At 46.5% G+C, this 13,485-nt stretch overlaps 1 protein-coding gene across 1 annotated transcript in view; it reads left to right on the top strand.

Moving 5' to 3' along the window:
• The window catches only part of ak8 (adenylate kinase 8), a 104,249-nt gene that overhangs the window by 12,987 nt on the left and 77,777 nt on the right, over positions 1-13,485 (top strand). The window contains exon 5 of the mRNA XM_084309353.1: positions 963-1,040. Within this exon, the coding sequence (XP_084165479.1) occupies positions 963-1,040 (78 nt within the window). The remainder of the gene's footprint in view (positions 1-962; positions 1,041-13,485) is intronic.

Here is a 13,485-nt window from a genome sequence, read left to right as displayed (position 1 = left end):
ACGTTGTCCAATGGACCTGTCTCAAAACCCTGCCCCTTTTCTTGATCCTCCAATCACAACTGTCGCTTACCTCGGACAAACTTGGTTTGTCCGAGGTAAGCGACAGTTGTGATTGGAGGATCAAGAAAAGGGGCAGGGTTTTGAGACAGGTCCATTTCCTGCGTAGGGGAGTGTGCAAGGCACTAACACTGACATAGTTAGGGGTTCTATTCCCTGTGTAGCTCAATGGGTAGAGCAAGGCACTAACACTGACATAGTTAGGGGTTCTATTCCCTGTGTAGCTCAATGGGTAGAGCAAGGCACTAACACTGACATAGTTAGGGGTTCTATTCCCTGTGTAGCTCAATGGGTAGAGCAAGGCACTAACACTGACATAGTTAGGGGTTCTATTCCCTGTGTAGCTCAATGGGTAGAGCAAGGCACTAACACTGACATAGTTAGGGGTTCTATTCCCTGTGTAGCTCAATGGGTAGAGCAAGGCACTAACACTGACATAGTTAGGGGTTCTATTCCCTGTGTAGCTCAATGGGTAGAGCAAGGCACTAACACTGACAGAGTTAGGGGTTCTATTCCCTGTGTAGCTCAATGGGTAGAGCAAGGCACTAACACTGACATAGTTAGGGGTTCTATTCCCTGTGTAGCTCAATGGGTAGAGCAAGGCACTAACACTGACATAGTTAGGGGTTCTATTCCCTGTGTAGCTCAATGGGTAGAGCAAGGCACTAACACTGCCAGAGTTAGGGCTTCTATTCCCTATGTAACTGAGTAGAGCAATACACTGACAGGGCCAGGGTTAGGGGTTCTATTCCCTGTGTAGCTCAATCGGTAGAGCAAGGCACTAACACTGACAGAGTTAAGGGTTCCATTCCCTATGTAACTATGAGTAGAGCAATGCACTGACAGGGCCAGGGTTAGGGGTTCTATTCCCTGGGGCTTTACAGCAGATGTTCTGTTGTGTCCAGGAGGTTCCCGAACTTTCCGTGGAGCAGTGGACCAAACTGATCACAGACAGACTCAGCAAGAGAGACTGCTTCAGTCAGGTAGGAACCTGTCTCTCTGTTCACCTGTCTCTGTCCTCTCTCTATCTTTCTCTCTGTATCTGTTTACCTGTCTGTCTCTCTCTGCCCCTCTCTCCATCTTTCTCTCTGTATCTGTTTACCTGTCTGTCTCTCTCTGCCCCCTCTCTCTATCTTTCTCTCTGTATCTGTTTACCTGTCTGTCTCTCTCTGCCTCCTCTCTCTATCTTTCTCTCTGTATCTGTTTACCTGTCTGTCTCTCTCTGCCCTCTCTCCATCTTTCTCTCTGTATCTGTTTACCTGTCTGTCTCTCTCTGCCCCCTCTCTCCATCTTTCTCTCTGTATCTGTTTACCTGTCTGTCTCTCTCTGTCCCCTCTCTATCTTTCTCTCTGTATCTGTTTACCTGTCTGTCTCTCTCTGCCCCCTCTCTCTATCTTTCTCTCTGTATCTGTTTACCTGTCTGTCTCTCTCTGCCCCCTCTCTCTATCTTTCTCTCTGTATCTGTTTACCTGTCTGTCTCTCTCTGCCCCCTCTCTCTATCTTTCTCTCTGTATCTGTTTACCTGTCTGTCTCTCTCTGTCCCCTCTCTATCTTTCTCTCTGTATCTGTTTACCTGTCTGTCTCTCTCTGCCCCCTCTCTCTATCTTTCTCTCTGTATCTGTTTACCTGTCTGTCTCTCTCTGCCCCCTCTCTCTATCTTTCTCTCTGTATCTGTTTACCTGTCTGTCTCTCTCTGCCCCCTCTCTCTCTATCTCTCTGTATCTGTTTACCTGTCTGTCTCTCTCTGCCCCCTCTCTCTATCTTTCTCTCTGTATCTGTTTACCTGTCTGTCTCTCTCTGCCCCCTCTCTCTATCTTTCTCTCTGTATCTGTTTACCTGTCTGTCTCTCTCTGTCCCCTCTCTCCATCTTTCTCTCTATCTGTTTACCTGTCTGTCTCTCTCTGTCCCCTCTCTCTATCTTTCTCTCTCTCTGTTTACCTGTCTGTCTCTCTCTGCCCCCTCTCTCTATCTTTCTCTCTGTATCTGTTTACCTGTCTGTCTCTCTCTGCCCCCTCTCTCTATCTTTCTCTCTGTATCTGTTTACCTGTCTGTCTCTCTCTGCCCCTCTCTCCATCTTTCTCTCTGTATCTGTTTACCTGTCTGTCTCTCTGCCCCCTCTCTCTATCTTTCTCTCTGTATCTGTTTACCTGTCTGTCTCTCTCTGCCCCCTCTCTCTCTATCTCTCTGTATCTGTTTACCTGTCTGTCTCTCTCTGCCCCCTCTCTCTATCTTTCTCTCTGTATCTGTTTACCTGTCTGTCTCTCTCTGCCCCCTCTCTCTATCTTTCTCTCTGTATCTGTTTACCTGTCTGTCTCTCTCTGCCCCCTCTCTCTATCTTTCTCTCTGTATCTGTTTACCTGTCTGTCTCTCTCTGCCCCCTCTCTCTATCTTTCTCTCTCTCTGTTTACCTGTCTGTCTCTCTGCCCCCTCTCTCTATCTTTCTCTCTGTATCTGTTTACCTGTCTGTCTCTCTCTGCCCCTCTCTCTATCTTTCTCTCTGTATTTGTTTACCTGTCTGTCTCTCTCTGCCCCCTCTCTCTATCTTTCTCTCTGTATCTGTTTACCTGTCTGTCTCTCTCTGTCCCCTCTCTCTATCTTTCTCTCTGTATCTGTTTACCTGTCTGTCTCTCTCTGCCCTCTCTCTATCTTTCTCTCTGTATCTGTTTACCTGTCTGTCTCTCTCTGCCCCCTCTCTCTATCTTTCTCTCTGTATCTGTTTACCTGTCTGTCTCTCTCTGCCCCCTCTCTCTATCTTTCTCTCTGTATCTGTTTACCTGTCTGTCTCTCTCTGCCCCCTCTCTCTATCTTTCTCTCTGTATCTGTTTACCTGTCTGTCTCTCTCTGCCCCTCTCTCTCTATCTCTCTGTATCTGTTTACCTGTCTGTCTCTCTCTGCCCCCTCTCTCTCTCTATCTCTCTGTATCTGTTTACCTGTCTGTCTCTCTCTGTCCCCTCTCTCTATCTTTCTCTCTGTATCTGTTTACATGTCTGTCTCTCTCTCTGCCCCCTCTCTCCATCTTTCTCTCTGTATCTGTTTACCTGTCTGTCTCTCTCTGCCCCCTCTCTCTATCTTTCTCTCTGTATCTGTTTACCTGTCTGTCTCTCTCTGTCCCCTCTCTCCATCTTTCTCTCTATCTGTTTACCTGTCTGTCTCTCTCTGCCCCCTCTCTCTATCTTTCTCTCTGTATCTGTTTACCTGTCTGTCTCTCTGCCCCCTCTCTCTATCTTTCTCTCTGTATCTGTTTACCTGTCTGTCTCTCTCTGCCCCTCTCTCTATCTTTCTCTCTGTATCTGTTTACCTGTCTGTCTCTCTCTGTCCCCTCTCTCTATCTTTCTCTCTCTCTGTTTACCTGTCTGTCTCTCTGCCCCCCCTCTCTATCTTTCTCTCTGTATCTGTTTACCTGTCTGTCTCTCTCTGCCCTCTCTCTATCTTTCTCTCTGTATCTGTTTACCTGTCTGTCTCTCTCTGCCCCCTCTCTATCTTTCTCTCTGTATCTGTTTACCTGTCTGTCTCTCTCTGCCCCTCTCTCTATCTTTCTCTCTGTATCTGTTTACCTGTCTGTCTCTCTCTGCCCCCTCTCTCTATCTTTCTCTCTGTATCTGTTTACCTGTCTGTCTCTCTCTGCCCCCTCTCTCTATCTTTCTCTCTGTATCTGTTTACCTGTCTGTCTCTCTCTGCCCCCTCTCTCTATCTTTCTCTCTGTATCTGTTTACCTGTCTGTCTCTCTCTGCCCCCTCTCTCTATCTTTCTCTCTGTATCTGTTTACCTGTCTGTCTCTCTCTGCCCCTCTCTCTCTCTATCTCTCTGTATCTGTTTACCTGTCTGTCTCTCTCTGCCCCCTCTCTCTCTCTATCTCTCTGTATCTGTTTACCTGTCTGTCTCTCTCTGTCCCCTCTCTCTATCTTTCTCTCTGTATCTGTTTACATGTCTGTCTCTCTCTGCCCCCTCTCTCCATCTTTCTCTCTGTATCTGTTTACCTGTCTGTCTCTCTCTGCCCCCTCTCTCCATCTTTCTCTCTGTATCTGTTTACCTGTCTGTCTCTCTCTGCCCCCTCTCTCCATCTTTCTCTCTGTATCTGTTTACCTGTGTCTCTCTCTGCCCCTCTCTCTATCTTTCTCTCTGTATCTGTTTACCTGTCTGTCTCTCTCTGCCCCTCTCTCTATCTTTCTCTCTGTATCTGTTTACCTGTCTGTCTCTCTCTGCCCCTCTCTCTATCTTTCTCTCTGTATCTGTTTACCTGTCTGTCTCTCTGTCCCCTCTCTCTATCTTTCTCTCTGTATCTGTTTACCTGTCTGTCTCTCTGTCCCCTCTCTCTATCTTTCTCTCTGTATCTGTTTACCTGTCTGTCTCTCTCTGTCCCCTCTCTCTATCTTTCTCTCTGTATCTGTTTACCTGTCTGTCTCTCTCTGTCCCCTCTCTCTATCTTTCTCTCTGTATCTGTTTACCTGTCTGTCTCTCTCTGCCCCTCTCTCTATCTTTCTCTCTGTATCTGTTTACCTGTCTGTCTCTCTCTGCCCCTCTCTCTATCTTTCTCTCTGTATCTGTTTACCTGTCTGTCTCTCTGCCCCTCTCTCTATCTTTCTCTCTGTATCTGTTTACCTGTCTGTCTCTCTCTGCCCCTCTCTCTATCTTTCTCTCTGTATCTGTTTACCTGTCTGTCTCTCTCTGCCCCTCTCTCTATCTTTCTCTCTGTATCTGTTTACCTGTCTGTCTGTCTCTCTCTGTCCCCTCTCTCTATCTTTCTCTCTGTATCTGTTTACCTGTCTGTCTCTCTCTGCCCCTCTATCTTTCTCTCTGTATCTGTTTACCTGTCTGTCTCTCTCTGCCCCCTCTCTCTATCTTTCTCTCTGTATCTGTTTACCTGTCTGTCTCTCTCTGCCCCCTCTCTCTATCTTTCTCTCTGTATCTGTTTACCTGTCTGTCTCTCTCTGCCCCTCTCTCTATCTTTCTCTCTGTATCTGTTTACCTGTCTGTCTCTCTCTGTCCCCTCTCTCTATCTTTCTCTCTGTATCTGTTTACCTGTCTGTCTCTCTCTGCCCCTCTCTCTATCTTTCTCTCTGTATCTGTTTACCTGTCTGTCTCTCTCTGCCCTCTCCATCTTTCTCTCTGTATCTGTTTACCTGTCTGTCTCTCTGCCCCCTCTCTCTATCTTTCTCTCTGTATCTGTTTACCTGTCTGTCTCTCTCTGCCCCCTCTCTCTATCTTTCTCTCTGTATCTGTTTACCTGTCTGTCTCTCTCTGCCCCTCTCTCCATCTTTCTCTCTGTATCTGTTTACCTGTCTGTCTCTCTCTGCCCCCTCTCTTTATCTTTCTCTCTGTATCTGTTTACCTGTCTGTCTGTCTCTGCCCCCTCTCTCTATCTTTCTCTCTCTATCTGTTTACCTGTCTGTCTCTCTCTGCCCCTCTCTCCATCTTTCTCTCTGTATCTGTTTACCTGTCTGTCTCTCTCTGCCCCCTCTCTTTATCTTTCTCTCTGTATCTGTTTACCTGTCTGTCTCTCTCTGTCCCCTCTCTTTATCTTTCTCTCTGTATCTGTTTACCTGTCTCTCTCTCTGCCCTCTCTCTATCTTTCTCTCTGTATCTGTTTACCTGTCTGTCTCTCTCTGCCCCTCTCTCCATCTTTCTCTCTGTATCTGTTTACCTGTCTGTCTCTCTCTGCCTCCTCTCTCCATATTTCTCTCTGTATCTGTTTACCTGTCTGTCTCTCTCTGTCCCCTCTCTTTATCTTTCTCTCTGTATCTGTTTACCTGTCTGTCTCTCTGCCCCCTCTCTTTATCTTTCTCTCTGTATCTGTTTACCTGTCTGTCTCTCTCTGTCCCCTCTCTTTATCTTTCTCTCTGTATCTGTTTACCTGTCTCTCTCTCTGCCCTCTCTCTATCTTTCTCTCTGTATCTGTTTACCTGTCTGTCTCTCTCTGCCCCTCTCTCCATCTTTCTCTCTGTATCTGTTTACCTGTCTGTCTCTCTCTGCCCCCTCTCTCCATCTTTCTCTCTGTATCTGTTTACCTGTCTGTCTCTCCTCTGCCCCTCTCTCTATCTTTCTCTCTGTATCTGTTTACCTGTCTGTCTCTCTCTGCCCCCTCTCTCCATCTTTCTCTCTGTATCTGTTTACCTGTCTGTCTCTCTCTGCCCCCTCTCTATCTTTCTCTCTGTATCTGTTTACCTGTCTGTCTCTCTCTGCCCCTCTCTCTATCTTTCTCTCTCTATCTGTTTACCTGTCTGTCTCTCTCTGCCCCCTCTCTATCTTTCTCTCTGTATCTGTTTACCTGTCTGTCTCTCTCTGCCCCTCTCTCTATCTTTCTCTCTCTATCTGTTTACCTGTCTGTCTCTCTCTGCCCCCTCTCTCCATCTTTCTCTCTGTATCTGTTTACCTGTCTGTCTCTCTCTGTCCCCCCTCTCTATCTTTCTCTGTGTATCTGTTTACCTGTCTGTCTCTCTCTGCCCCCTCTCTCCATCTTTCTCTCTGTATCTGTTTACCTGTCTGTCTCTATCTGCCCCCTCTCTCTATCTTTCTCTCTGTATCTGTTTACCTGTCTGTCTCTCTCTGCCCTCTCTCTATCTTTCTCTCTGTATCTGTTTACCTGTCTGTCTCTCTCTGCCCCCTCTCTCTATCTTTCTCTGTATCTGTTTACCTGTCTGTCTCTCTGCCTCCTCTCTCTATCTTTCTCTGTATCTGTTTACCTGTCTGTCTCTCTGCCTCCTCTCTCTATCTTTCTCTGTATCTGTTTACCTGTCTGTCTCTCTCTGCCCCCTCTCTCTATCTTTCTCTCTGTATCTGTTTACCTGTCTGTCTCTCTCTGTCCCCTCTCTCCATCTTTCTCTCTGTATCTGTTTACCTGTCTGTCTCTCTCTGCCCCCTCTCCATCTTTCTCTCTATCTGTTTACCTGTCTGTCTCTCTCTGTCCCCTCTCTATCTTTCTCTCTGTATCTGTTTACCTGTCTGTCTCTCTCTGCCCCCTCTCTCCATCTTTCTCTCTGTATCTGTTTACCTGTCTGTCTCTCTCTGCCCTCTCTCTATCTTTCTCTCTGTATCTGTTTACCTGTCTGTCTCTCTCTGCCCCTCTCTCTCTCTATCTCTCTGTATCTGTTTACCTGTCTGTCTCTCTCTGCCCCCTCTCTCCATCTTTCTCTCTGTATATGTTTACCTGTCTGTCTCGCTCTGCCCCCTCTTTATCTTTCTCTCTGTATCTGTTTACCTGTCTGTCTCTCTCTGTCCCCTCTCTCTATCTTTCTCTGTATCTGTTTACCTGTCTGTCTCTCTCTGCCCCTCTCTGCCCCTCTCTCTATCTTTCTCTCTGTATCTGTTTACCTGTCTGTCTCTCTCTGCCCCCTCTCTCTATCTTTCTCTCTGTATCTGTTTACCTGTCTGTCTCTCTCTGCCCTCTCTCCATCTTTCTCTCTGTATCTGTTTACCTGTCTGTCTCTCTCTGCCCCCTCTCTCCATCTTTCTCTCTGTATCTGTTTACCTGTCTGTCTCTCTCTGTCCCCTCTCTATCTTTCTCTCTGTATCTGTTTACCTGTCTGTCTCTCTCTGCCCCCTCTCTATCTTTCTCTCTGTATCTGTTTACCTGTCTGTCTCTCTCTGCCCCCTCTCTCTATCTTTCTCTCTGTATCTGTTTACCTGTCTGTCTCTCTCTGCCCCCTCTCTCTATCTTTCTCTCTGTATCTGTTTACCTGTCTGTCTCTCTCTGCCCCTCTCTCTATCTTTCTCTCTGTATCTGTTTACCTGTCTGTCTCTCTCTGTCCCCTCTCTATCTTTCTCTCTGTATCTGTTTACCTGTCTGTCTCTCTCTGCCCCCTCTCTCTATCTTTCTCTCTGTATCTGTTTACCTGTCTGTCTCTCTCTGCCCCCTCTCTCTATCTTTCTCTCTGTATCTGTTTACCTGTCTGTCTCTCTGCCCCCTCTCTCTCTATCTCTCTGTATCTGTTTACCTGTCTGTCTCTCTCTGCCCCCTCTCTCTATCTTTCTCTCTGTATCTGTTTACCTGTCTGTCTCTCTCTGCCCCCTCTCTCTATCTTTCTCTCTGTATCTGTTTACCTGTCTGTCTCTCTCTGTCCCCTCTCTCCATCTTTCTCTCTATCTGTTTACCTGTCTGTCTCTCTCTGCCCCCTCTCTCTATCTTTCTCTCTGTATCTGTTTACCTGTCTGTCTCTCTCTGCCCCTCTCTCTATCTTTCTCTCTGTATCTGTTTACCTGTCTGTCTCTCTCTGTCCCCTCTCTCTATCTTTCTCTCTCTCTGTTTACCTGTCTGTCTCTCTCTGCCCCCTCTCTCTATCTTTCTCTCTGTATCTGTTTACCTGTCTGTCTCTCTCTGCCCTCTCTCTATCTTTCTCTCTGTATCTGTTTACCTGTCTGTCTCTCTCTGCCCCCTCTCTATCTTTCTCTCTGTATCTGTTTACCTGTCTGTCTCTCTCTGCCCTCTCTCTATCTTTCTCTCTGTATCTGTTTACCTGTCTGTCTCTCTCTGCCCCCTCTCTCTATCTTTCTCTCTGTATCTGTTTACCTGTCTGTCTCTCTCTGCCCCCTCTCTCTATCTTTCTCTCTGTATCTGTTTACCTGTCTGTCTCTCTCTGCCCCCTCTCTCTATCTTTCTCTCTGTATCTGTTTACCTGTCTGTCTCTCTCTGCCCCCTCTCTCTATCTTTCTCTCTGTATCTGTTTACCTGTCTGTCTCTCTCTGCCCCTCTCTCTCTCTATCTCTCTGTATCTGTTTACCTGTCTGTCTCTCTCTGCCCCCTCTCTCTCTCTATCTCTCTGTATCTGTTTACCTGTCTGTCTCTCTCTGTCCCCTCTCTCTATCTTTCTCTCTGTATCTGTTTACATGTCTGTCTCTCTCTGCCCCCTCTCTCCATCTTTCTCTCTGTATCTGTTTACCTGTCTGTCTCTCTCTGCCCCCTCTCTCCATCTTTCTCTCTGTATCTGTTTACCTGTCTGTCTCTCTCTGCCCCCTCTCTCTATCTTTCTCTCTGTATCTGTTTACCTGTCTGTCTCTCTCTGCCCCTCTCTCCATCTTTCTCTCTGTATCTGTTTACCTGTCTGTCTCTCTCTGCCCCTCTCTCTATCTTTCTCTGTATCTGTTTACCTGTCTGTCTCTCTGTCCCCTCTCTCTCTATCTTTCTCTCTGTATCTGTTTACCTGTCTGTCTCTCTGTCCCCTCTCTCTATCTTTCTCTCTGTATCTGTTTACCTGTCTGTCTCTCTGTCCCCTCTCTCTATCTTTCTCTCTGTATCTGTTTACCTGTCTGTCTCTCTCTGTCCCCTCTCTCTATCTTTCTCTCTGTATCTGTTTACCTGTCTGTCTCTCTCTGTCCCCTCTCTCTATCTTTCTCTCTGTATCTGTTTACCTGTCTGTCTCTCTCTGCCCCCTCTCTCTATCTTTCTCTCTGTATCTGTTTACCTGTCTGTCTCTCTCTGCCCCTCTCTCTATCTTTCTCTCTGTATCTGTTTACCTGTCTGTCTCTCTGCCCTCTCTCTATCTTTCTCTCTGTATCTGTTTACCTGTCTGTCTCTCTCTGCCCCTCTCTCTATCTTTCTCTCTGTATCTGTTTACCTGTCTGTCTCTCTCTGTCCCCTCTCTCTATCTTTCTCTCTGTATCTGTTTACCTGTCTGTCTCTCTCTGCCCCCTCTCTCCATCTTTCTCTCTGTATCTGTTTACCTGTCTGTCTCTCTCTGCCCCTCTCTCTATCTTTCTCTCTGTATCTGTTTACCTGTCTGTCTCTCTCTGTCCCCTCTCTCTATCTTTCTCTCTGTATCTGTTTACCTGTCTGTCTCTCTCTGCCCCTCTCTATCTTTCTCTCTGTATCTGTTTACCTGTCTGTCTCTATCTGCCCCCTCTCTCTATCTTTCTCTCTGTATCTGTTTACCTGTCTGTCTCTCTCTGCCCCCTCTCTCTATCTTTCTCTCTGTATCTGTTTACCTGTCTGTCTCTCTCTGCCCCCTCTCTCTATCTTTCTCTCTGTATTTGTTTACCTGTCTGTCTCTCTCTGCCCCCTCTCTCTATCTTTCTCTCTGTATCTGTTTACCTGTCTGTCTCTCTCTGTCCCCTCTCTCTATCTTTCTCTCTGTATCTGTTTACCTGTCTGTCTCTCTCTGCCCCTCTCTCTATCTTTCTCTCTGTATCTGTTTACCTGTCTGTCTCTCTCTGTCCCCTCTCTCTATCTTTCTCTCTGTATCTGTTTACCTGTCTGTCTCTCTCTGCCCCTCTCTCTATCTTTCTCTCTGTATCTGTTTACCTGTCTGTCTCTCTCTGCCCTCTCCATCTTTCTCTCTGTATCTGTTTACCTGTCTGTCTCTCTGCCCCCTCTCTCTATCTTTCTCTCTGTATCTGTTTACCTGTCTCTCTCTCTGCCCCCTCTCTCTATCTTTCTCTCTGTATCTGTTTACCTGTCTGTCTCTCTCTGCCCCTCTCTCCATCTTTCTCTCTGTATCTGTTTACCTGTCTGTCTCTCTCTGCCCCCTCTCTCTATCTTTCTCTCTGTATCTGTTTACCTGTCTGTCTCTCTCTGCCCTCTCTTTATCTTTCTCTCTGTATCTGTTTACCTGTCTGTCTCTCTCTGCCCCCTCTCTTTATCTTTCTCTCTGTATCTGTTTACCTGTCTCTCTCTCTGCCCTCTCTCTATCTTTCTCTCTGTATCTGTTTACCTGTCTGTCTCTCTCTGCCCCTCTCTCCATCTTTCTCTCTGTATCTGTTTACCTGTCTGTCTCTCTCTGCCTCCTCTCTCCATCTTTCTCTCTGTATCTGTTTACCTGTCTGTCTCTCTCTGTCCCCTCTCTTTATCTTTCTCTCTGTATCTGTTTACCTGTCTGTCTCTCTGCCCCCTCTCTTTATCTTTCTCTCTGTATCTGTTTACCTGTCTGTCTCTCTCTGCCCCTCTCTCTATCTTTCTCCCTGTATCTGTTTACCTGTCTGTCTCTCTCTGCCCCCTCTCTCTATCTTTCTCTCTGTATCTGTTTACCTGTCTGTCTCTCTGCCCTCTCTCCATCTTTCTCTCTGTATCTGTTTACCTGTCTGTCTCTCTCTGCCCCCTCTCTCCATCTTTCTCTCTGTATCTGTTTACCTGTCTGTCTCTCTCTGCCCCTCTCTCTATCTTTCTCTCTGTATCTGTTTACCTGTCTGTCTCTCTCTGCCCCTCTCTCTATCTTTCTCTCTCTATCTGTTTACCTGTCTGTCTCTCTCTGCCCCCTCTCTATCTTTCTCTCTGTATCTGTTTACCTGTCTGTCTCTCTCTGCCCCTCTCTCTATCTTTCTCTCTCTATCTGTTTACCTGTCTGTCTCTCTCTGCCCCCTCTCTCCATCTTTCTCTCTGTATCTGTTTACCTGTCTGTCTCTCTCTGCCCCCTCTCTCCATCTTTCTCTCTGTATCTGTTTACCTGTCTGTCTCTCTCTGCCCCCTCTCTCTATCTTTCTCTCTGTATCTGTTTACCTGTCTGTCTCTCTCTGCCCCTCTCTCTATCTTTCTCTCTGTATCTGTTTACCTGTCTGTCTCTCTCTGCCCCCTCTCTATCTTTCTCTCTGTATCTGTTTACCTGTCTGTCTCTCTGCCCCCTCTCTCTATCTTTCTCTCTGTATCTGTTTACCTGTCTGTCTCTCTCTGCCCCCTCTCTCTATCTTTCTCTCTGTATCTGTTTACCTGTCTGTCTCTCTCTGCCCCCTCTCTCTATCTTTCTCTCTGTATCTGTTTACCTGTCTGTCTCTCTCTGCCCCTCTCCCTATCTTTCTCTCTGTATCTGTTTACCTGTCTGTCTCTCTGCCCCCTCTCTCTATCTTTCTCTCTGTATCTGTTTACCTGTCTGTCTCTCTCTGCCCCTCTCTCTATCTTTCTCTCTGTATCTGTTTACCTGTCTGTCTCTCTCTGTCCCCTCTCTATCTTTCTCTCTGTATCTGTTTACCTGTCTGTCTCTCTCTGCCCCTCTCTCTATCTTTCTCTCTGTATCTGTTTACCTGTCTGTCTCTCTCTGTCCCCTCTCTCTATCTTTATCTCTGTATCTGTTTACCTGTCTCTCTGCCCCTCTCTCTATCTTTCTCTCTGTATCTGTTTACCTGTCTGTCTCTCTCTGCCCTCTCTCCATCTTTCTCTCTGTATCTGTTTACCTGTCTGTCTCTCTGCCCCCTCTCTCTATCTTTCTCTCTGTATCTGTTTACCTGTCTGTCTCTCTCTGCCCCCTCTCTCTATCTTTCTCTCTGTATCTGTTTACCTGTCTGTCTCTCTCTGCCCCTCTCTCCATCTTTCTCTCTGTATCTGTTTACCTGTCTGTCTCTCTCTGCCCCCTCTCTTTATCTTTCTCTCTGTATCTGTTTACCTGTCTGTCTCTCTCTGCCCCCTCTCTATCTTTCTCTCTGTATCTGTTTACCTGTCTGTCTCTCTCTGCCCTCTCTCTATCTTTCTCTCTGTATCTGTTTACCTGTCTGTCTCTCTCTGCCCCTCTCTCTATCTTTCTCTCTGTATCTGTTTACCTGTCTGTCTCTCTCTGCCCCCTCTCTCTATCTTTCTCTCTGTATCTGTTTACCTGTCTGTCTCTCTGCCCCCTCTCTCTATCTTTCTCTCTGTATCTGTTTACCTGTCTGTCTCTCTGCCTCCTCTCTCTATCTTTCTCTCTGTATCTGTTTACTTCAAGTTTCTTTAATAGTTGTCATACAGAAGTACAGAATACTTTTATACAAAATGCTTCTTACTGTTACGCTCCAGAGACTGTGCAAGACAAGATAAGTATGAAATAAAATAACATAGTATGGCATGTAAATTAGAAGTAAAAAAAAAATGAGGTCACAGTGTTCAGTATAGACATATGTACAATGTTCGATGCAGAATAGACGTAACTGAGTTACCATATAATATACAATACTATGCAGTGTACTAATATACAATACTATATAGTGCAAGGCAGAAATAGGATGAGGTGCAATTTAGGTACAATTTACAGTAGGTGTACGAGTTGTAGTGCAATCCTTCATCAATAAATATAAAGTGTGTTTAGGTGTTCTAAAGTGTGGAGAGTGGGTGCTGCAGTGTGTTGTTTGTTTAAGTGAGTGTGTGCGTGTGGGTGTGTGTGCTGTGTGCATTTGATGGTTGTTGCATAGTGTTTATTGTTCGTTTAGCAGCCTGATGGCCTGGGGATAGAAGCTTCTTCTGAGTCTTTCTGTGCTCGCCTTAAGACTCCGGTATCGCTTGCCTGACCGCAGCAGTTCAAAGAGGCAGTTGTTCGGGTGGCTCGAGTCCTTAATAATTCTCTTAGCCTTCCCCTTGCACCGCTTGTTGTAAATGTTCTGGAGGGTGGGAAGCCCCCCTCCAATTGTGCGTTCGGCTGAACGTGTCACTCTTTGTAGTCTGCTACGGTCTTGTGCAGTGCTATTCCCAAACCAGGAGGTGATGTTGCCAGTCAGGATGCTCTCTATTGTGCATGAGTAGAAGTTCCTAAGGATCTTCTGACT

Source organism: Notolepis coatsorum, assembly GCF_963971535.1.
Source record: "Notolepis coatsorum genome assembly, chromosome: 2".
Taxonomy (NCBI): Eukaryota; Metazoa; Chordata; class Actinopteri; order Aulopiformes; family Paralepididae; genus Notolepis; species Notolepis coatsorum.
Note: the sequence above shows the minus strand (reverse complement) of the source record. Positions and strands in the feature narration are given on the sequence as shown.